Genomic DNA, 25033 nt, shown 5'->3' with positions numbered 1-25033 from the left:
TATGTTGTATTGACTCCTAGGTATGACATTAAAATCAGTGCAAAATGAAATGCCACACTTTGTCCTTTCCATTCTCGTGCTCATAGAAATATCCACTCACCTGGTGATTTCAACTTCACTGAATGACAAAATGAGGAGCAATGACCACATGGCCCTCATCCCCCTCAGCCTAAACAATTTCTGCAAAAATTGAAGAGAAAAAAAAAGTATGGAAAATTTAGATTTTCTTACACAGCCATTAACACATGACCAACAGTTTTTTGCATTTCAGTATATTGACATATTTTTGAAAAGATTTGACCATTAGCAGATTACCATTCACATGGAAACTGATTAATTACCTGTTCCACTTGCCCTCAAGGGTAATCTGTAGGTAAGTTGCTGGCACATTAAATGTATCTTACAAACAGTATCTACCAGTTGTCATGAGTTAACCACAGATTTGACTAAGCATAGCATTAAAATTAGGGCTCTAAATTTCCAATCTTCAGCTAAGCAAGGTAATCTGATTTCAAGCGATAATCAAGTTAACCAAAATTTGTTGATGAGTACAACTATGTTAGCAGGCAAATTAGCTTTCCAGCTTCTCCAGCTTTATGCAATTAAAAGCGTATCTTACCTTGATGTCTTTAAAAAAGTTCATTGTTGCCGCAATCTTACCTCACGTATCAATTGTTGCACGTTTTCTTAAAATCAATATACAAAGTATAAAGTTGCCTATGTTTTAAACCTGCAATTATTGGCTGGTTGCCCTTCATTTGCAGGCGGTGGATATAACGGTGGACGTTATTTACCTACCAACTGCGTTATCAATTCTCTTGACGCTTTGTTAGCAGAAGAAATTTAGGGTATATGCAAATCAAACCGTGAAATGGCCCTCACTCTGGCCTCCACTTCCCCTCAGCTCAGTGCAGTAGAATAACGTAACACACACACACACACACACACACACACGACCTTACAGAAAAATTCATCATCTGCAAAAAGACTCAATTTAGGGCTGATTTCAAGTTTTTTCATAACAATCGGTAATCTGCATTTTTGATTATGGCATATTGCATTCCACGAGGAAACTGTGTGGCAGGCTGACCACCTGTTACGCGATTGCAGCAAGGAGCCGAGGTAAGTTGCTAGCTAGCATTAAATGTATCTTATAAAAATCAATCAATCTTCACGTAATCAGTAGTTAACCACACATGGTTGATGATATTACTAGGTTAACTAGCTTGTCCTGCATTCCTACTTCGCCAAGCGAGGGATGATTTAACAAAAGCGTATTTGTGAAAAAAGTACAATTGTTGCACGAATTTACCTCACCATGAACATCAATGCCTTTCTTAAAATCAATATACAGAAGTATATTTTTTTAAACCTGCATATTTGGTTAAAAGAAATTCATGTTTATGTTCACTTCTCTTGCGTTCATTGCATGCAGAGTCAGGGTATATGCAACAGTTTTGGCCGCCTGGCTCGTTGCAAACTTATTTGCCAGAATTTTACATAATTATGACATTACATTGAAGGTTGTGCAATGTAATAGAAATATTTAGACTTAGGGTTGCCGCCCGTTTGATAAAATACAGAACGGTTCCGTATTTCACTGAAAGAATAAACGTTTTGTTTTCGAAATGATAGTTTCTGGATTTGACCATATTAATGACCAACGGCTCGTATTTCTGCGTTTATTATATTATAATTAAGTCTATGATTTGATAGAGAAGTCTGACTGAGCGGTGGTAGGCGGCAGCATACTCGTAAGCATTCATTCAAACTTTACTGCGTTTGCCAGCAGCTCTTAGCAATGCTTGCTTCACAGCACTGTTTATGACTTCAAGCCTATCATCTCCCGAGATTAGGCTGGCAATACTAAAGTGTCTATAAGAACATCCAATAGTCAAAGGTATATGAAATACAAATGGTATAGAGAAAAATTGTCGACTCGTCATGATTCCTATAATAACTACAACCTTAAACTTCATAACTGAGAATATTGAAGAACTGGGAATATTGAACCACCAGCTTTCATATGTTCTGTGCAAGGAACTTAAACGTTAGCTTTTTTATATGGCACATATTGCACTTTTATTTTCTTCTCCAACACTGTGTTTTTGCGTTATTTAAACCAAGTTGAGCATGTTTCATTATTTATTTGAGACTAAATAGATTTTATTTATGTATTATATTAAGTTAAAATAAGTGTTCATTGTTCATTCAGTATTGTTGTAATTGTCATTATTACAAATATATATATATAAAAATCGGCCGATTAATCGGTATTTGCTTTTTTTGGTCCTCCAATAATCTGTATCGGTCTCGGCGTTGAAAAATCATAATCGGTCGACCTCTAGACTCAATATTTGTAATGTTCTTGAACTGTGGTTCTTAATGTTGGCCTATAGAGGTCTTGCACTATGAAAGAGGAGCAGTACTGAAACTTCCAGCTACTCTGCTAAAGCAAATACAACGTTGGAGGGCTCAGGGTGTATGCCTTTTTTAATTAAATTTACAACATCATCCTTGCCAGTCTCTTTTTGGGGTCAAACATTTCAATAAGTACAGATCTATTCCATTCTGCATTTACTGAACAATTGTCTGCTCAAAATTGAATGTGGAAAACGAATGCCCTTGGTATATGCTTTGACCGTGACAAAGGCACTGCATACAGAAACATTGGTTCATCTATTCATTGAATAACTGGAAATAAAATAGAGTGTGCAGCTTTTTGTCTCCTCAGCCGTTAGTCTACACTTAATAAAACAATTTTGGATATGAGTCTTCCGCTCCCACTCTACAAAGATGTTTGTGCTAAAATGGCCAGGATTTGGCCATTTTTATGTCAGTGTGAAATAAGGTAAAGTGTGGTTGCTGGTTGCGGACGTGGGGTTGTAACTAAGGTTTATGTGTGGTTGGCTTCTGCGGTGGTGAGCCGGGGGTTTGAAAGCATGGCTCGGATTGCGATGAGACTCCCTACAGAAGTGCAGCATGTCGGACAGAGATCATGTGCATCCAACCTGCACAGAGATCACCCAAACAACGACGACAAATACACCAAAGACAGAGCAACACTATGGATTTAATCCTACCATCTTTTGCTGTCCAAGAATGGGCCTTGGAAAGAACTCCACAAGAAAACATCTTCATAAATAAAATAAAAAAAACTTTGAAAAGACATCTAACCAACACACTAAAGGCCTATGGGGACTATTGGCATTGTTTGGTTGAATAGCCCTTCACTATTCTAAACAAATCCGTTAATAATGAAATGTTCAAGTTAAAGGTACGCAGAATTACAGAAGAGAGAACCTCATTTAATATCTATGAACCAACCAAGATGATGGACCCACTTTCAACCCATTTACTCCTTTTCCACCTGTTTACTTCTTGTTAACATGGATTTGACCTTAAAGGGACAATGTGTCTCTTAAAGGGACACAATTACCCTCATGTCCAACTGTGACAATACTCCCACAGTGGGGTCTGAAATTATTGACTCCCTTGATACAAATGAGCAAAAATGACTGTATAAAATAAATAATTAAAATACTGAGCTACAGTATATTTTATGCTCAAAATTGTTTGAAAATGATATTATTTTATACTAATACAATTGGTCAGAGAAGGAGATTTTTAAAAATAACAAGTAATATGCATTTTTTCACAAAAAGGTAGGGGTCCCAATAACTCTAATTTCTAGGATAATGGTATTGAGCATTTTTCTAAAATGTTTTAAGAGTTGGAGAACACATTGGGAGGTATCTAAGACCATTCCTCCACACAGATTTCTTTCAGATCCTTGATATCCTTAGTCTGTGCTTAGACAAAGGATATCCCTCTTCAATTCAAACCAAAGGTTTTCAATGGTTTTCATGTCCGTAGACTGAATGGCCATTGCAAAATTGAGATTTTTGTGGCCAATTAACCATTTCTTTGTGGATTTTGATATGTGCTTGGGGTTATTGTCTCGCTGGAAGATCCACTTATGGTCAAGTTTCAGCCTCTTGGCAGAGGCAATGAGGTTTCTGGCATAAAATGTCCCGGTCCTGGGTAAAGTTCATGATGCCATTGACCTTAACAAGGGCCCCAGGGCCAGTTTAAGCAAAATAGCCACATAACATCAAAGATCCATCAACATATTTTACAGTAGGTATGGGGTACTTTTCTGCTCATGCATTCTAATTTCCACGTCAAACCCACTACTGGTATGCGTGTCCAAAGAGCTCTATTTTCATTTCATCCAACAAATGTAAAAGTCTGGAGTTGGCGTAATGGCATTATTAATTAAAACAATTAGTGGGTAGATCAGCTTTAATATTGCAGATAGATTTTGGCTTCCATCAATTTAATTGTTTGCATCATTTCCAATCTCCCATATATATTATTTTGTAAAAATATACAGTACCATTCAGAAGTTTGGACACACCTACTCATTCAAGGGTTTTTCTTTATTTTTACTATTTTCTACACTAGAATAGTATCAAAACTATGAAATAACACATGGAATCATGTAGTAACCTAAAAAGTGTTAAACAAATCAAAATATTTTTGATTTTAGATTCTATGAGGTACCCACCCTTTGCCTTGATGACAACTTTACACACTCTTTGCTTTCTCTCAACCAGCTTCAACTCGAATGCTTTTCAACAATCTTGAAGGACTTCCTACAAATGCTGAGCATTGTTGGCTGCTTTTCCTTCACTCTGCAGTCTGACTCATCCCAAACTATCTCAATTGGGTTGATGTTGGGTGGTTGTGGAGGTCATTTGATGCAGCACTCCATCACTCTCCTTCATGGTCAAATAGCCCTTACACAGCCTGGAGGTGTGTTGGGTCATTGTCCTGTTGAAAAACAAATGATAGTCCCACTAAGTGCAAACCAGATGGGATGGCGTATCGCTGCAGAATGTTTTGGTAGCCCGTGCTGGTTAAGTGTGCCTTGAATTCTAAATAAATCACAGACACTGTCAACAGCAAAGCACCCCCACACCATCACACCTCCATGCTCCATGCTTCACGGTGGGAACCACACATACGGAGATCATTCATTCACCGACTCTACGTCTCACAAAGACACAGCGGTTGGAACCAAAAATCTAAAATTTGAACTTATCAGACCAAAGGACAGATGTCCACTGGTCTAATGTCCATTGCTCATGTTTCTTGGCCCAAGCATGTCTCTTATTATTATTGGTGTCCTTTAGAAGTGGTTTCTTTGCAGCAATTCGACCCTGAAGACCTTATTCATGCAGTCTCCTCTGAACAGTTGATGTTGAGATATGTCTGTTACTTGAACTCTGTGAAGCATTTATTTGGGCTGCAATCTGAGGTGCTGGTAACTCTATTGAACTTATCCTCTCCAGCAGAGGTAACTCTGGGTCTTCTTTTCCTGTGGCGGTCCTCATTAGAGCCAGTTTCATCATAGCTCTTGATGGTTTTTGCGACTGCACTTGAAGAAACATTCTAAGTTCTTGCCATTTTCCGGATTGACTGACCTTCATGTCTTAAGGTAATGATGGACTGTCATTTCTCTTTGACTATTTCAGCTGTTCTTGCCATAATATGGACTTGGTCTTTTACCCCTACCTTGTCACAACACAACTGATTGTCTCAAATGCATTAAGAAGAAAATAAATTCCACAAATTAACTTTTAAGATGTCACACCTGTTAATTGAAATGCATTCCAGGTGACTACCTGATGAAGCTGGTAGAGAGAATGCAAATGCATCAAGGCAAAGTGTGGCTACTGTGAAGATTCTCAAATATAACATATTTTAATTGTAACACTTTTTTGGTTACTACATGATTCCATATGTGTTATATCATAGTTTTGATGTCTTCACTATTATTCTACAATGTAGTAAATAGTAAAAGAAAAAAACCTTGTATGAGTATGTCATAAGGTGAAAGCACCAATTTGTAAGTCGCTCTGGATAAGAGCGTCTGCTAAATGACTTAAATGTAAATGTAAATGTAATGAGTAGGTGTGTCCAAACTTTTGACTGGTACTGTATGTATATATATTTGTTATATATTTTCCATTATTATTTTCCCCTTACCCTACATCCCCTTCCCTAATTGGAGTAAACTAATGGACAACAACACTTAGGCCTCGACTTCTAGCTTTTACATACTATATACTGTACATTTTAAGGACACAGTATATTTTACAATAGTTATCTTTCGTTTGTTTTTTGTCCCATCCTTGTTTGTGTTTACCCTTACCCCCCCCCCCCCCCCCATCGATCACTGAAGTCCATTCAGTTTTGATTTCTATTTGCAATATTATTATTATTTAAATGTGCGATGATGTTTCACAAAAACTCTGAACCTTTCTATAGAAACTAACCTCTCTTAGTTTCTACAGATTGTAAATTAAAGTTACATTTTTTTGCTAAGAGTATTATTATATTATTGATCGATTGACTAGGACTTTTCAAATCACCCAGCAGTGCTAAATGGCATTGGCACTTGGATTCTATTGGAACTGGTGTTTGGTCAGATTACATGAAAATAGAGGTCTTTGGCCACGCACACCAGTGGTGGGTGTGGCACCAAAATGACAATGTATGAGTCGAAAGGAAACATATACCTACTGTAAAATATGGTGTTGGGACCACACTGTATATTTAACCATTCACAGTCAGGTAAGTTCATAATATCGTTATGGAGGATTCGTTTTGGAAGTGCGAAGTGTGTGGAATGTGCAGACGGGGAGCGCGGATGCTGTGTGAGATTGGGTGATTTAAGTGCCTTTAATAACCTTTCACAAACACTCAGGAGAGTGATGTAAAGCTCGGCAGCTCTCATCAGAGACCTCATGGCCCAGCCTGGCCCCCATTCATCATCCTGACACTGCCTGACAGCCACGCTGCCTGCCTGGCTACACCCCCTCTTCCCTCTGCCTCCTTAAAACCCCACCCCCTTTTTCTTTCTATATCTTTCTCAGCTTGGCTCTCGTCCTCTCTTTCTTCCCCCCTCTTTCTTTCTTTCATTCTCTCCCCTTTTCCCTCTTTCTTTCCTTCTCCCTTGTTCTCTCTCTCACTCCCTTCTTGCTCTCCCTTCTCTCGCTACCTCTCTTTTTCTCTCTCCTGATGGGTAATAGAGATTGCTGCAGGCCTCTCTGACAGGGGGAAAACAGCATTAGATGCTGTGCTGGGGCCGGGCATGGCAGGATCTAAGGAGCCAAACCAGAGAGGGCCAGGTTACACAGCCATATGCCTCATAACTATATAATATCTGTGTTCACACCTTCTCCCCAGCTGCTTGTAACAGCTTGTTACCTGGAGCACTAATGTTATGGGGAGAGAGAGGGATATTTTTGGTCTTGGACATGCAATTGGAAATAGAAGTACAGACATGTAAGTGTGGAGGCAATATACAGCCATGTAAGTACAGACATGTAAGTGTGAATCAATATATATATATATATATATTTCAATTGCATGCCATCTGCTACTGCCTATACATACATACATAAACTCAGCAAAAAAAGAAAGGTCCCTTTTTCAGGACCCTGTCTTTCAAAGATAATTCGTAAAAATCCAAATAACTTTACAGATCTTCATTGTAAAGGGTTTAAACACTGTTTCCCATGCTTATTCAATGAAACATAAACAATTAATGAACATGCATCTGTGGAACGGTTTTTAAGACACTAACAGCTTACAGACGGTAGGCAATTAAGGTCACAGTTATGAAAACTTAGGACACTAAAGAGGCCTTTCTACTGACTCTGAAAAACACCAAAAGGTCCCTGCTCATCTGTGTGAGCGTGCCTTAGGCATGCTGCAAGGAGGCATGAGGACTGCAGATGTGGCCAGGGCAATAAATTGCAATGGCCGTACCATGAGACGACAGGATGGACAGCTGATCGTCCTCGCAGTGGCAGACCACGTGTAACAACACCTGCACAGGATCGGTACATCCGAACATCACACCTGCGGAACAGGTACAGGATGAAAACAACAACTGCCCGAGTTACACCAGGAACGTACAATCCCTCCATCAGTGCTCAGACTGTCCGCAATAGGCTGAGAGAGGCTGGACTGAGGGCTTGTAGGCCTGTTGTAAGGCAGGCACACCAGATACGGACTGTTACTTTTGACCCCCCCCTTTATTCAGGGACACATTATTCCATTTCTGTTAGTCACATGTCTGTGGAACATTCAGTTTATGTCTCAGTTATTGAATCTTGTTATTTTCATACAAATATTTACACATGTTAAGTTTGCTGAAAATTAACACAGTTGACAGTGAGAGGACGTTTCTTTTTTTGCTGAGTTTACATACATACACAACAGTATACCATTAGTGGTATATGAACAATACATATTTCAGACACACAACAATTGTCCAGAATCCCAGTCAGGGAGAAGAACAGCCATTCTCTCTTTGGCCTCCTTATCGACTGACTGACTCTTGACACCTTTAGAAGTAAGAATGTTTCCAACGTATATTTTCTTTCAGAATCCCAGTTACCCAAGACATTCCCATTGAACTGAAATACCTCAGAGTTGCTAGATGATAACCAATTAGCCGCTGACAAGCTCTTTTTTCCACCTGAAGTGCCCCTGAGGCGATGTTTTCCTGTGTGTTCCCGTTGTAAAGGATACACTTCAACTGGCTCCTTAGGTGCCAGCGGATGGTCAAGGTCTGCACGGAGGTTGGTTTTCGACCCACAGACAAGAGTGGTAATTGTGTTTCACCAAATCAAATTCAATCACAGATAAGAATCCCTCCTGCCGAGATAGAGAGCTCAGTGCTGTTTGGAGAAGAGCAGGACCATGATTGCTGTTCCTCACTGTCACAGGCACTGAACGAAAGGCCACCCCAATTCCAATCACTGATCACAATCAAGTCATACACCCTCTGCTCTGTTCTCATGGTCTCCCACATCCATGCACCTGTAGACTACACTACACTGGCACATACTATAGGGTTTGTTTCCCGGACCCAGATTGAGCCTAGTCTTGGACTAAAAAGCATTTTCGATATGGCACTTTTGATTTTCCAGTAACTTTGCTAGAATGGAGATATGTGTCAGTGTGCAGATTTGAATCACATTTGTTTTTATCACCAACCCTTGAAATACCATTATTAGTCATTGTAGCTCAAAAGTGGTATTTTTCAGAAGTCTGATTTTCTCTGTGCTGATTTAGTACATGAAGAATATCTAACCCGCAGTGCCTGTGTTTAGAATGCATTACTGTAAAACACCAGATTGTTAGCGGAGTGGTTGGAGTTCCTGGGAGGAAAGCCATTTCTAAGAGGCACCTGGCAATGAACACTTAATGATGAGGACTTAGTGCAACCCCGAAGGCGGTCTATACCCCTGATAATATGGTAATACCTCTGTATACTCTCCACCCGGGAAATGTGTGGATGGCTTGGCCCCTTCGGTAGATTGGCTGGAGGAAAATCCAGTTATCCAGAGATTTGTGTTTACCTTTACCACAGATAAAGAGAGCATAGGCTCCTTCTAACAATTCCTCAAATTATTTCAAGATTCCTTAGTGCATTTCTGCATAAATATTTCCGTTAAGATATTCTAGTAGTTATTGACCAAGGCTGAATTACACAACATACATTTTTGTTTCTACTGAAGATGTGTTTTGTATTCACTGTGGTTAGATTTATGACAGTATGTGGGAAAATTGCATGATGCGTGATTTCTGTGATTATGCTAGATTGGAGATGCAGAGCTTTTTATATATATTTATCTCACTGGGGACTTCTCCTATTGTTGTGTTGCCAATTTACTCAAGGTTGGTGGAATGGCTTGGAGGCGTTTTCCATGAAAGAAGGCACTGAGTTCAGCAACCAAACACAATTAAAGTGTACATGCCAAAAGTATTTCTCTAAAGTACATAAACAACAGGACCTAGAGGGCTCTAGTGATTCATCCTGAAACTGCAACATTAATGCTGCAATCTGGGATTTATTTCTTAGAAAAATGGCAGCCCCACTCTTGTTGTGGTATATGCTTCAACACACAATGGATTGAAATCTCCATTGAACAGATACCCAGATCCCACATTATACCTTTAAGTGAGATTCACTAAGATTCTCTAAGTGAGATTCTCTGTGCATACCAAAAACAATATAACAATATACAATATATCAATATGCAAAATTATATACAATAGATGTTTGCTCTACAGTATATTTGAGGTTAAGCCATTGGTTAATTTATAGCGAGAATAAGCCGGCCACTGTTTGACTCGTTTCTTTTTTAACATCATGGGCTGCTGACAACATTATAATACGTTGTGTTAAAACAACTACGAAGGAGAATCACTCTCTCTCCCTCTCTCCCTGTAGAGAGGTTGATATCTCACGGCAGATTCCCCCAGACGGACTTATTGGGCCTTAAGCATGGGAGGAGAATGAACAAAGCTCTCAATAAATCAATGCGACACTCAGGAATGGCGGTAGTCAAATTGCTTTGTGGTGTTGCTTCACGCTGAAGTAGATGTACCCTGAGTGTGCAAAACATTTCCATGACATAGACTGACCTCGTGAGTCAACATGGGCCAGCATCCCTGTGGAACACATTCGACACCTTGTAGAGTCCATGCCCCAACGGATTGTGGCTGTTCTGAGGGCAAAAGGGGGCGCAACTCAATATTAGGAAGGTGTTCCTCATTTGTTGTACACTCAGTGTAAATTCAGCATGACAGCCTTTGTTTTTGTTGCTTCTGGATATTCTTAATTGAGAGACCGAGTGACAGATGACTTATATGATATGTTATGGAGGCAATCTGGGAAATCTTTATTGTTGTTTCAATACCAGATTGACCCTTTAAAGTGTGATAATAATGTGCTGCAGTGTGGACTCCGTGTGGGCAGATGACAAAAACACCTCTCGTCTAATTTTCCCCTCTCTTGTTTGTCTTGTTGTTGCTGTAGAAAGGGAATCGAGTGGACATGACGACAGGCGGCTGCGGAGGGGGGGTCCAGGTCGGCTCCAGAGACGTGTCCTTGGATTCCCTGAACAAGCTGAACAGCAGTGGGCTGGGGCTGTACCCGGAGACAGAGCTAAGGCCCAGTAGCGGTGACTGCTCCTGTTCCGCAGGGGAGAGAGAAGAGGACTGCTGCAGCAGGGTTGACAACGAGCCCTCGTCGTCCAGCTACTACTCCAACAAGCCCGGGGCGGAGCGTGTGGGTTCTCTCGGCGATTCGCTCTACGACAGCTTCTCCTCATGCACAAGTCAAGGCTCCAACGATGTGTAGAGTAAGAAAGTGGAGGCCGGGGATGATTCTGTGGAGTCCTCTGCTACTCCCACCAACCGAAGCACTTAGGTCACAAGGAAGGAAGTGATGTCATAGGTGATGTCATAAGATAAGGACGTGAACCCAGACTGTACAGTTTGCATGACCTCTAACCTGGACAATTAAACTATAGGCTACAACCTTACCACCGTTCAAGGTGTGGAAAGCAATATTAGAAATTGTCTTCTAGCGTAATGTATTTTTTCCCGAAGGGGGAATGTTTTTTATCATTGCACTGTAAAAAAAAATACTGTACAAAGTTTTTAAGGAATTTAAAAAGTGAAATTCAACTTGAAGACACAACTAGAGTAAATACCACCAAATCAAACCAATCAGTAATATCATCAGGAGCAACTGATGATGCCTAGTAGTGTGAAGCAATACCTTAAGAATCATCAAATGTGCAAAAAACTATTACGGTTGTTGGATGTGGATAGATGGTTTTCTCACTGATCATTATTTCTCAAATTTGAATTGGAACAATGTTTTACTGCCACACTGTTGTATGTCATAATGGCAGGCCTACACACCACAACTACCATCTTGCAATACACTGCAAGCCATACCATGCAATCATAGCTCCTAAAGCCATTGGCTCAAACGTGTACGATTTCCAGACTGCTGTGGTATCTTGAAAGTTGCATGGTGTACTAGAATGTGACACACATTAGAACAAGAACAAATAATGTATTTTATTTTTGAAGTGGTGTGATTTATACTTTATATTAAGTGACCTAAATACATGCATATGCACATTTAATTGAACCACCAGTACTGTGGAATCTTAAAGAATAATATCCTGCATATTGCATGTACTGGAGTCAGTATTGACTTTGAGTTGTATTAAAGATGAGAAATACATGATCAATACACAATCAATAATTTCTACCAGCAAGTCAAAACTGTCAAGCTGAACTTCAACTGCTGTGTAGTGGCTTAAAGGGATACTTTGGGATATTTGGCAACAAATCCGTTTATCTTCATCCCCAGTCAGATGAACTCATGGAGGCCATTATTATGCCTCTGCATCAAGTATGAAGGAAGTTAGAGTTAGTTGTGTGAGCCAATGCTAACTAGCGTTAGCGCAATGGCTGGACGTCTATGGTATCTACTAGCATGCTAGCAGTTACCATAGACTTCCAGTCATTATGAGAACATTTTGCAGCGTCCTTCAAACTGCAGGCAGAGACATAAGGGTATCCACGAATTCATCTGACTCTGGGGAAGTAGAAAAAAATCCTGAAGTATCCCGTACCATCACCATTGTACTTGGGTCACTCAGTATTTAATGTAAACGGAACTAAACTAGTGTCTGAATGGTACTTATGAATCAGAAACTTCTGTTGGCTTCAATAACACATTTACGGAGCAAGGTCTATGCTAGTAGCTCAGGGAAAATGCAACGCGTATACCTAGTTACCTTGAATATAAGGTTACAACTCACGGAAAATGCTGTCATTTTTTAAATGGAAAACAGACATTTTTTTGAAAAGTAAAACCTTCATGAACTCCAGGATAACAGAACTGTTGAAATTGTGTCTCTTGTAGAATCATAAAACACTCATTTCTTTGTATATTTTGTTTGTGTGTTAAATACTGCAATTAAGTTAATATCAGAATGGAGCATTGCTGACTGGTATATGCAATTTTAAATTTAAATCATTGTGTTACGTTTGCCAATCATTCAACCTTGTCTATATGTCTTCTGATTGAGAACAGCTCAACTTTTCTTGACCGTTTCCTCGTTTTGTGACTTCCTTAGGGTTTGTCGATACAAAATGTTTTATTTTGTCGAATAAAAGCTACAACTGCAACCCTTTATCACTTTATCCAATAACACATTTGAAACGTAATAGGAATAAATCATCATGCCAAACGTGCGTAATTTGATTCTGGTGCTAATCAAAACAGATTGTGTACGTTTCATTGTTTGAACAATTTTCCATGAAACTGTTAACAATGTGTAAGAGAGTCTTGCTAAGACCATAATGTGTATTTTTTTCTAGCTGACGAGTATTTATATCCCACTTTTTGTACATGGAACTGTATAGTGTTGTTTAATTGTCCTACATCTTCTCTGCTTGATTGTTCCTTTGTAAGAGAACCTGTTACCAGCAGTGTTACTTTGGTAATTACGTGTGCAATTTTGGCTGTTACATTAGACTTTTAATGATATATTTTACGTAATCATTTCCAATAAAAATTAAAAATAAATGATTTCCTATTTTCAATTTGGTGCAGCTTCCGTAACTGTTGGAGGTTGAAGTTTGTGTGTGCGTGTGCGTGCGTGCTGGCATACAGATGTGCGTTCAATATCATATACTGTAGTCAAATGTAAGGTACTATAGTCACAAGGAACAGTGAGATCTTCTTGCCGTTGCGCTCATGAATGTGTACCTGAAATGTCTGTATGTAGGCTACAGCAGGGAATTGTTAATAATGGCAAGGGAAAGTTTGATCCTCGTCCTGTCTTCAAATGCTTGCCATAAAGCTCATGTCATATTCTTCAACTATAAAACGTGTTAAACGTATAGCCCGTTTTCACCGAGCTTTACTCTCTGAGACAGTCCTTATAAAGCAGGGGGATTTATAACAATTAGTCTCTTGATGGGTAATTATGTGACTATAAATAAAAGTAATTAATTCAGCCACCCTAGAGTGACTTCCAAACATTCTCTCTCGCTCTCCCTCCCACTTCTCTCTCTCTCTGTCTCTCTCTCTCTCTCTAACAGGAAACGTACAAGATCCATAACAGACAGAAGAACCACGAGATGATCTCAACGAATGTATTTAAGGAATAGTAGCCTTTCTAAATCTGGTTAAATGTGCATGGCTGCCAACGGTGCATTCCATGCCCAAAAGCCTATCCAAAGGTGACAGTCACAGATCTGCGTGTGTAGCATATGAGTGATTGATGAATTGCTTCCATATCACGAGCTTTCATCACGTGGTACGTTTTATGATTTATCTTTATCCAATTTCACTGGAATTCTGCAACGTGGTCTCTAGAACCGCAGAGCTCGCCCTCGTTTAGCGCTGCGCATCACATTCCTCGCTGCAGAATGTGCTCTAACACTTTGATGCCACGGATCCATCTAAGGGGTTTGCTTTCGTTTTAAGTTCACCTGGTCTCATGTGTTCCTCTAAAGTGTCATTTGGGAGAGGATGTTGCTTCTCATTTATGCAACTTTGCTTGGAATTTTCCTCAAAACAGGTATGCTAAACTTTGGAGACGTAATCTTACATGTGTTGGCTTTCTGCGTTGTATTCGGGTGCTGAGAGTATTTCCTCGTGATGTGGGTTTCCAGCTATTCCAATCTAATTCAAGTTTGGATTAAATGATTTTGGGCAGCTTTTTGTTGTCAGATGAAAACAATTACATATTTTTCAGAAGTCCAGGAGAGGTCTAGTAATGCCAACAGGGAGGCGCGCAGAAGGTTACCGTTGCAGATCAAATCATCTCAGTAAATGCATTTATAACTGTCTTGGAATAAGAAATTGTGGCACAGATTCTTGAATTTGACATTTCTATAGGCACCTGCGCTCCAGCTACAAAAAAATATGTCACCTTAGGTCATAATTACGTCTGTAAAACTATTGCGCATATCACCTGTGCAAAGGCAGATATTTTCAAAATGTGATTTAGACTTCTATTTTACATATTTTTTCTTCAATTTAATGATGTTGTTTAAAAATGTCAATGTTAAATAATAGAGCGTGACATGCTGAAACATTGAACATTATTCCATATTTAGAGCATCTTTGTGATCTTACAATTGCCCTACATGGTATGCTAATTAGGCTATTAAGTATTCCAATGAATTGCTATTAAACATGACTACACACCATTACAGGTGACGAATGTATTCAGTCATTTCATAAAGCAGAGGGACATGTGTAGGCCACTCATTATCAATAGCTAATTAATAGCTCTCTAATTGACAACACAAATGCAATTCAACATTTTATTTTACAGGTGTAGGCATTCCATCAAGCTCAAATGATAAGGAACATGACTGATCAACAGTTGTCAGCTCTGGTGAATGTAATAAACTAAATCACACATTTTTTTTGTGGGTGTTAAATGAGCTGATATACCACTCCATGAACACCTGTGATGAATATTAATATCACTAAATATGCAGAGAATAACAAAGCTGTCTCTCTTCAGATGACTGTGGAAGGAAAATACACAATTGAAGATAGATGACGGCAAATAAACGGATTTCTCAATCCACATGGGTCACCTTATAGCAAGGATATGCTAATAATGTATACAAATGGTGGTAATGTAGTTGCTAAAAAAAGAATCAGGTAAAATGACAATGATAATCCATGTCAATGGGGTAGTCCGCATTGTCTTTCCAACATACGTCCACGGATCATATCATCAGAATGATGTGACAATCAGCCGCTCAGAGCTTTTCCAGTCCATATTTCCACTTGAACCCATTGCACATGGCATATGAACAGTGATCTCGCCAAAAATGCCTCTGGTGTAAATAACATACAAATGTTCTGTCCGTTCTGAGTTGGATGTGCTGCGTTTGGTTAACATACCCACTCCTTAAAACATCATCTTCATTGTTAGCAGAAATTACTTCTAAGTAATTTGATTAGTTTTTTTTACCTCAGTGAAAAGGGTATTGCGGAACAAAATGAACAGTATAGACAATATGTACATAACTTTATGCTTGCCTAAATGTTCATTATATATAGTGTCAATATCCAGTGGTTTATAGAGGACAAATGCAATACAGTCTAGGATGTGTTTAGGCACTTTAAGAGACTATTGCTTCGTTGATGGATGGGGTTTTGAAGCATTTATCTGGTTTTAACGTAATTACGCTCTGATTTTTGGTGGGGGGGATCCTTTTCAATTGAATTTGTGCTTGATGGCGCTGTCAGACTGGGAAATGAATGACTGTCTCCAGTTCAATAATTAGAACACAGTACTATCTGTCATGGAGAACAAATGACCTGAAACTGTGGCGCTTGAGAAAATGTTGAATTATTGTTTATCATTGCACGGTCATGCATGTTTCGGCTAAACCCCCATTTGCAAACCCTGAATCAGATTGTGCTCTCCATCCGGGAATCCTCTGTTAAATTCTTCCGATTTTTCATCCCTGTGAAACAATTTTGCATGAATAGCCAACCATCTGTCATTCTTTGTTAATCTCAATTTCCATTTAATTCCAATCAGTCATGTTAGAATGAATTCATCTCATTTGAAGTCAGTGCTGGAGCAACAGCTTCATTGAGTGTGTGGATAAAGCACTTTGTCTGAAACACTCTGGCTTGATTGTTTTGACCTGTAGTAGTCAGAATGGCAATTATTATTCTAGTGGGTAAAGTTGAGGGGCCATTTTCCCTGCACAGATACAGTATGCCCAGCTTCCACACACAATTGTGTCCGATTAAGTTTAGTTGGCAAGTAAATGAGAGTATGGATTTATATTGTTGAAACTTATTTGTTCATTATTTTCAGTCAAAATCCCTTTATCCTGACTCCAGATCTGTTTGTGCATTAAACAACTCCTCTCTACTGTGTTCCTTTGCTGTCTTGACAAACGTGTATGTAGTCAGAGAAGTATGTGTTTTGTGTGACTTGTCAGTGCTTTCTGTGGTGTGGTACAGAAATGTCATCATATTAGCTCAAAGTCCTATTGTCTGATATTTGCAACATGTCTGCATGTGTAAGGATAGCATCAACATCGACTCTCCAACATGAAATGCTCGTTGAGATCATCTTCACATTTGTTATTCATCGAGGAGATCCAGTCTTTTTTTCAGAGTCCACCTCCTTGTCCTCTGATCATTGCAAATAGGTACCAAGTTGACTTTCAAAATGCCAGCAAAGAGACTTTTTCATTTCAAAGATGCATTTGTCTCTCCTCGAGGATACAGTTCCTGGTCTGTGGTAATGGCAATAGATCACAAAAACACTTATTCTTGATTAGTTGGGAGGAAAATATGTTGGGCTGAAAGGCCCTAAATGAACAAGGGATAATACTAACGACTGAACTGCACAAAATAACATTTTCAAATCTTTCAAGTAAGATTTAAGGCCTAATCTTTCAAAAACGTTCAGCGTTTTGATCAAGCCTGCCTGGAGTGCCGGTTGGGCAGAGTTGCTTTGCACTTTTTTTGACCACTCCATTGGTTATGATGTACCAGGCAAGATCAATCAAGCACAGCTAAACACGCCTGAAAGAATTTGCCTGTAATCTCTCTTGACCAACATTCATAGACTAATGAGATTACCACAGTATATGCCAGATACTGGTGAACTGTTCTTGTGGGCTTTAAAAAATGTTTTATTTTAACCCTTGCGGTTCTTCCTGTCTCTCTCTCTCTCTCTCTCTCTCTCTCTCTTGTACAGGCTATGCTCTCCAGATCCAATGTTACCAGTGTGAGGAGGTGAAAAACAATGAATGCTCCACGCCGGAGTTCATTGTCAACTGCACGGTCAACGTGCAGGACATGTGTCAGAAAGAGGTACTGGTGAAGAAGGATGGTAAGAAAACAGAGTCTCCTGGGCAGTCCCATTCCTTTCCTCATTTGTTCTTCATTGGATCGAGATAGTGGGAGAGTAGTCCCTTCTCGCAGATGCTGTATCTCCGCCACAGCAGAGTGTGAGCTTTAGTTTGACGAGAGAGACTAGTGAGAGAAAGACAGGAAGTTTGGGGGATCTGTTTTGTGTCAGAAGGGCGTGGGTCGGATTAGAACCCACGTCGAACACAATAGAGCTGTGTTCTGCAGCTAGACCACCCCAGGCCACACTGCCTTCTCTGACACCTACCTTGCAATGCAAAACAACCCACACCGGACTGTGACACTTTTAACATGTGACCTAAATAAGGTATATTTTCCTCTTTCGTGTACTTCCTCTCTATCTCTGAATTCAGTGGAACTGACCTATAGGGTCTCCTTGTAACGTAAACAAATGAGATCATAAACTAGGCCTATACCTATGCCCACTAAATCAATTGGGAACTATCAAAGAATCTCCATAGATGAAGAGGCTATTACCATAGTTAATTCATGGTTTATGGCTCATATTCTTTTAATGGGATTTTCCCAAAGGAAGGTTAACCCCCTTGGTTGCTGGTTGCTGTACTCAGTTGATCCATGAATATTTGTTTTTCATTATAAACTGGGTAATATGAGCCCTGAATTCTGATTGGCTGAAAGCTGTGGCATGTCAGACCGTATACCACGGGTATGGCAAAACATTTATTTGTACTGCTGTAATTACGTTGGTAACCAGTTTATAATAGCAACAAGACACCTCAGGAGGTTTGTGGTATATGGCCAATATACCACCACAGCTAAGGGCTGTATCCCGGCACTCCACGTTGCATCGTGCTTAAGAACAGCCCTTAGCTGTGGTATATTGGCCATACAGCACACCCCTTCATTCCTTATTGCTTAATGAGATAACGCCCTTCAAATACACTAGGCCTATTGTTCCTACCACATCCAGTGTTATTACATGTACAGTATGTCACTTGTGATCAAATGTATGCTTTCATTTACAAGAGTATTAAAAAAATGTACCAAGACCATCATACATGTAGCTAGATTGTCTTTAGAGAGTGTTTTATGCCCAAACTATGTCTCTGAACGTGATGGTGGACAAGCTTCATCACTCAAAGGCAATGATCTATGACAATAATGTCATGGACAAATGTACACTATGTGTAATGCTGTGTAATGGTTTGAATAACCTTGAGATAAGGATGCACTTTTGTGTGAAATGCACATGCTTACAGTATATTCACAAATCTTTTCCAGTCTCTGCACTCTTTAGAAAGGTCTTCTGAGTCATTTGATTCAAATGCGATGTTGGCAAAGGGATTCTTATGTGCTCCTGTAAGCAGATAAAATGAAAATTCATGCATACTTTTATTCTAACATAAAACCTTCTAGCAATGTTGGGTAATGAATGTGTTCCTTAATTTGATCATTTCATATAATGTCAGCCTGAGACCAGGAGCCTAACTAATTATCTTTATGTGCAGCAACCGCAATTTATCACAAATAATGAATTTGCGAATTACCATAACATTTTCGTGGAAAGAAGTACTTGCATAATGTGTGTATGATATGTGAAGACCTCTGTAACATAATCCTCAAGGAAAGTTGGCTTTTACACGTGAATTGGTGTCAGCTTGGTCTCTACCCATTCCTCTCCCCAATAAAGGTTTGGGGACTTGGTTTGTTAGACAGTCAGTTCTAAATGTGCAAAGTGATGAAGTATGGAACAAAGAAGAGGGTTGATTAAGCTAAAGTTGTATTGTTAGTTATGTCAAACTTAATAGCAGTAATCAGGGGCCGACACAGGCTGAAATTGTCTACTTTTGTCTTGAAGGCTTGTCTGACGTCTTTGAGACAAAACAAGAATATTGTATTGCATTTACAAATTGCCACTTTGTCTGACAGCTCATCTGTCATTATTTCAAGAGAAAGACGAGTAAATTAGAGCAGTAAAGTTTTGATGGAAGTTTTAATGTGACTAGCAGTTCTCTTCCCCCTTTCATCTATTTCCTCTCTACGCTTTAATTACAATTTTTCGTAACACTTTACTTAACGTCGACAGGTATAACGCACTATGCCACAGTTACAATGCAATGTAAGACATGTCGTGAGCACTTATGAACTTGCGAATGACTGCCTACCGGGGAACAGTGGGTTAAATGCCTTGTTCAGGGCCAGAACGACAGCTCGGTGATTCGATGCAGCAACCTATCGGTTACTGGCCCAATGCTCTAACCACTAGGCTACCTGCCGCCCCTTCTCATCATTATGACAGCTCTTTGCAGTCTGTTGACAAATTTCAGCAAAGAACACATTATAAGCATCCATATATGCTTATAACAATTACTAATGCTTATAGATTCAGTGGAGCGTGAGTCACATCTCCAGGGTCACCTTGGATTTGTTTGTGTCCAAAAGCCCAGTGTCTATTTCCTAGGAAGGAGTAGGGAGAAGTGGGAGTTGTTGAGTCCCTGCAAGGTGTTCATTTATCAGGCAGGGAGACGCAGGCTTTCTTACCACCTCCTGTGGTAAGACTTAATGGCACAACAACATTTCCATGAAATCGAAATACTCTTGTTCATGTGCATTCTCTCGCCACCATATAAATCAAAGCATAGTTTTGTTGCAATTGTTCCATAGTTTGAGAGCATTATATTCTGTCGAGGTGACATTCTCAAGGTTTTATTTTTTACAACGGCTCTACAAAGGTTCCAGGCACTTAGAGGATCACCTCCCAGGAATATGAACCATTCCAGTATTGATCAGGATAAAGTTCTGTTAAATTGCAAATAGCACTGAATTACAATATACTGTATGTCTCGAGAATTTCTCACTAAGCTAAGATCCTAAGGCTAATATTTTCAAATCACCACATTTTCTTGATGTGTAATTGTTATTCCTGTATATTTGTGAAAAAAAGGTAGATTAGATCATACTTTGTCTGATTTTCACAGTATTTGCTTTACGCACAAGAAAATGCACTGTGAAAGGGTGCGAGACATGGTATAGGCCAGACATCCCATAAAACAGACACACATTAATGAAAACAAAACAAAAATGACAGTTGAAGGACTTTTAACCCTCCCTTCCCCAGTGCTTGTGCTACCTCAGTTTGCTCCGAGACTTGGCAGTATTTTCTCCAACAGTCTCACTACCACACACACCTTGACCTGGACTTCCTGTATAGCTTTGCACTATCCCTGACCGCTTCTCTCTCTCCTTCTTCAGGCATATTTTACCGCAAGTCCTGTGCCTCGTCCGGGGCATGCCTCATATCCTCATCAGGCTACCAGCAGTTCTGCACTGGAAGGATCAACTCTGTGTGCATCTCCTGTTGTAACACACCGCTCTGCAATGGGCCCCGGAAGAAGAACCGCCCGGTCCCGTCGGCCGCCACCTCTTCATTTTCCTCCCTTCTTTTGCTGCTGGTCTCCCTCACGCTGGTCTCCCTCTCTCTGGCATAGACCTAGAAGCGTCTATTTGTCCCCTCCTCTACCCGAAGATCACACTAGAGTATTATGAGAGTACATAAAGCCTACAGTGTACATAACACTACGTAGTGTATTGGCTACATCAGACTCTAGTGTCGTCTTTGGAGAGGAATCCTATACATAAGAGACTATCACAGGAGGTTGGTGGCACTGGGACGAACGGGCTCGTGGTAATGACTGGAGCAGAGTAGGTGGAATGGTATCAAAGACATCAAGCACATGGTTTCTATGGTTTCCAGGTGTTTGATGCCATTCCATTTGCTCCGTTCCGGGCATTATTATGAGCCGTTCTCCCCTCAGCAGCCACCTGTGGACTCTACAGCTTCATCTTTGGATCGGATACTCAAGAGCTTAAGACTCTTTGGAAGGATCCCCTTTTATAATCCTGGTGTTTTGAGTTTTTGAGAACTGAATGCTTTACCATTGCCTCCTTCTTCGTCGTTCATCCCTTGCCCTCCAATCACCCTTTGCTTACTCTGTAGGGTCCCTATTGGGGGCAGTGGGCACTGACCTCATCAACGTCGGTGTTCTCATGTTTATAGGTAGATCGAACGCGTCAGATCAATAGTTCCGATGATTAGGAGTCAGACGGGATCACAGTCAGTGAGTACTCAGCAGCCGTTTAGCTGTGTGAGAATTGTGTTAACTCATCATAGATCTGAGTGTAGAGATGGCACTGACAGCTGAGGACATTGAGCAGCGAGTTGTAGGGATTGTGGAGATATACTTAGATGTCTGCATCATTTGCTACTGGTACAAGTTCTTGTTATAGTAAGTACTAAATGCTGGATATCATGTCTTATATCATTTGTAAGTACAGATGTATGATCTTAATTTGACCAGTTTCTCACAGCAGGAAAATATTCCTACAGCAACAAATCCTGAATTATTGTGTAGATTATAATTAATGGACATTTTTGTAGGGGTTGATAAAACATTTTGATAGGGCAAACCAAGTCCAAAATGTTAAAGTGGAAATTACAACTTTAGAAGCCTTTAAAAACCTTGAATACACTACAAGTTTACTTTTCCTACTGTGCAGGAAATTCCCTGCAAAAACAGGTTGATCAAATTAAGATCCTACATCTGTATATACCCAGTTACTTTCTTGGACTTCAAATATTGCTGAAAGACACAAGGGATTTGTTTTTAAACTTATCCATTTAGACGTTATATAAATCAACATATTCAGTAACCTGTTATTAGCTGTAGTCATTTACAGAATGATAATAATCTGCATCAACCTGGTTTCAACTTCAAAAACTTTTTAGGTGTCATTAGGGAGGCAGGTAGCCTAGTGGTTAGAGCGTTGGACTAGGAACCTTAAAAGGTTGCAAGATCGAATCCCTGAGCTGACAAAGCAAAAATCTGTTGTTCTGCCCCTGAACAAGGCAGTTAACCCACTGTGCCTAGGCTGTCATTGAAAATAAGAATTTTTTCTTAATTGACTTGCCTAGAAAAAGTATATTTGAAGTCATTCAACAGTCCTTATAGTTCAGCTTTTTAGTTGTAGAACTTATGCAGTTCAGTTATACATAACTGATAAATTGCAGGGATGCATATTATAAAATGTTCTGTATAGACATGAGATATGTGGCTGTCATTGCGGGAAGGTCGGATATAAGTATTGGTTATTGTAGCTACCTGCTTAAACTGTGTAGAGGTGCTTTTTAGTGTAGTTGCTCACCTGCCACTATTTATGATGTTAGTATAATGCTCATTCAGCAGCATATGTCCTTTGCAACACATTGACTCACAGAAGTGGAAACAATTGCAAAACGATCCGCGATCTGGAACGCTCACCACGTACGGTGTGTTGTGGAATGGATCACTTAGCTATCGGTGGAGGGTCAGAGTTGATGGATACATATGCTCAACAATGCATCATGTACAAATACTGCTCCTACTGTTATGTCTTACTGAAATTATATTCTCTCTCTTTCGATTGATGTTTCCTGTCTGATGGATTGCCACTTGAAAGTACCAGAGAGAGCACAAACACAACTGTTTAGGATTGTATAACATGATCCACATAAAACATTGGAGTGAGTGACTGGTCAAAATGTTTCTATTGACCCCTAAAACTGACGCCCCTCAATGGTAATTAGAGTTTATATGACTACTTGTTGACGCGACATTGTGGAGTTAATTTGGGAGGGAACTGTACAAAAGTGTAAAGGACAACAGTTGCAGGAGGAAATACATGAGGGGGTGTTTATTTTTGTTGGCTAGTGTTTCTTTCTTGGTTCTTGTGCCATGGGCTTTTGCCAGTCATACTCAGTACTAGCTTAACAGTAGCTTTACAGCATCTACGTTGTCTTTTTTTCCAGCTGAGTCTATTGTCAATTGATTATTTATTTATTCTTCTGAAATGGCAGCACAGAGACTGAAGGGAAGACCTTTCTTTTTAAGATACAGCATTTATTGAAATGTCAATAGATTTCAGAAACATATCTAATAACTTACTCTCATTTTGATTTGATTCGATGTATTAATTGGCCATTATAATTATTGAAAGGCTTTGTAAAGAGGATCATGTAAAAAGTATGTCATAATTCATCTTTCAAATTAAAAGATAGTGATTAAATTAAACGATAGGGATAATGATAGAGCTTTTTTCCCCACCTGATTTGATGTTTATCTTGAATGTGTAAGGCATTGAGCTAACAGGTAGACATGTTCAACAGAATTGGGGAATTATGGGTAATTTTTTTGATGGTCTCCCTTAATTGGTCTTCTGTGAAGAGTGATTGTATATTCTGCCCATGTGAAATGCAAATAAAGAGTTATGACAAAAAGAAAACTGCTTCTGAAACAGCAGACTCACCATTCTGTTTTCAATTGACCTAAATACGTAATAGACAAATACAATATGTATAATACGATTTTTAATGACCTCATGAGTCTTAAAATGCCAACCTCTTTTGCTGGGGAGTTAAGGCTTGTCTGTAAGTGAGACGTGGGCCTTGTTAAGTCAACCTCACACTGCGAGAGAGAGATGGAGGAAGGGAGCCAGGGAGAGAGGGATGCCCGACACAGCCGTGCCCCACGTTTAAATGAGAGACCCAGGGTGACGGAGGCTGTGAAATATCATGTCTCGGAGCCTAGCTTGACATTTCAGTGACCTCCAGCGGCTAGGGTTTTTCTTCTTATTCTCCACCAGGTACGTACTATGTGGACCTTGTTCAACTGATTCCACCGTCTGTAAAATGGATATCACGGGGAGATGTCCCTGCATTTCATATTTCTGTCACTTCCACATAGCTAGATGTAGGCTAGGGCAGAATGGAAAACATTGAAGTGGTTTCATCGATTAACGTTGACATCTAAGTGGACAAAGCCTCCACCCACGCACCTGTTTCGTTGTAATTCTGCAGCTCCCAATTTCCAACGTTGTAATTCCATTATTACAGAGAATACTAATGCAATAGACCTTCATTTCAGATTTTTTTCTCTCTCAAAGGTTTGCATTGTTAGGTTTCTCTAATTAAAACTACTGTATAATTGTGTTGGAATATGACGACCCATTCGTGTCCACGATTAACCATGTCTTCAGAACATTGTCACTGTTTCGCTGTCTAGCCTTGCACAAACTAGTAAGACCATTGTAAATGTCTTTCCGTTTAATAACAATATGTCATTGAATTTGTAAAGCACATTTCTCACACCGAATATTCTACATTTCCCTCCACAGTAGATGAGGGACTAAATTAACTGTACCGTATAATGC

The 25033-nt window shown here is 39.7% G+C and overlaps 2 protein-coding genes across 2 annotated transcripts in view; both read left to right on the top strand.

Annotated features, from left to right (window-relative positions):
* The window catches only part of LOC115133142 (nck-associated protein 5-like), a 175146-nt gene extending 161646 nt beyond the window's left edge, over nt 1-13500 (top strand). Inside the window, 1 exon segment of the mRNA XM_029666077.2 lies at nt 10907-13500. Coding sequence (XP_029521937.2) covers nt 10907-11230 — 324 coding nt within the window. The 3' untranslated portion in view covers nt 11231-13500.
* A 693-nt stretch (nt 13501-14193) lies between these two features.
* Nucleotides 14194-24104, top strand: LOC115145131 (ly6/PLAUR domain-containing protein 1-like). The gene is made up of 3 exons (XM_029686426.2): nt 14194-14483; nt 17655-17789; nt 21041-24104. Exons 1-3 carry the CDS (start codon nt 14435-14437, stop codon nt 21274-21276), a joined length of 420 nt encoding a protein of 139 aa, XP_029542286.1. The 5' UTR covers nt 14194-14434; the 3' UTR covers nt 21277-24104.
* Nucleotides 24105-25033: the final 929 nt, after the last annotated feature.

The sequence above is a fragment of the Oncorhynchus nerka genome, linkage group LG2, assembly GCF_034236695.1.
Source record: "Oncorhynchus nerka isolate Pitt River linkage group LG2, Oner_Uvic_2.0, whole genome shotgun sequence".
NCBI classification, from domain to species: domain Eukaryota; kingdom Metazoa; phylum Chordata; class Actinopteri; order Salmoniformes; family Salmonidae; genus Oncorhynchus; species Oncorhynchus nerka.
This window is presented reverse-complemented; position numbering and strand designations above follow the sequence as displayed.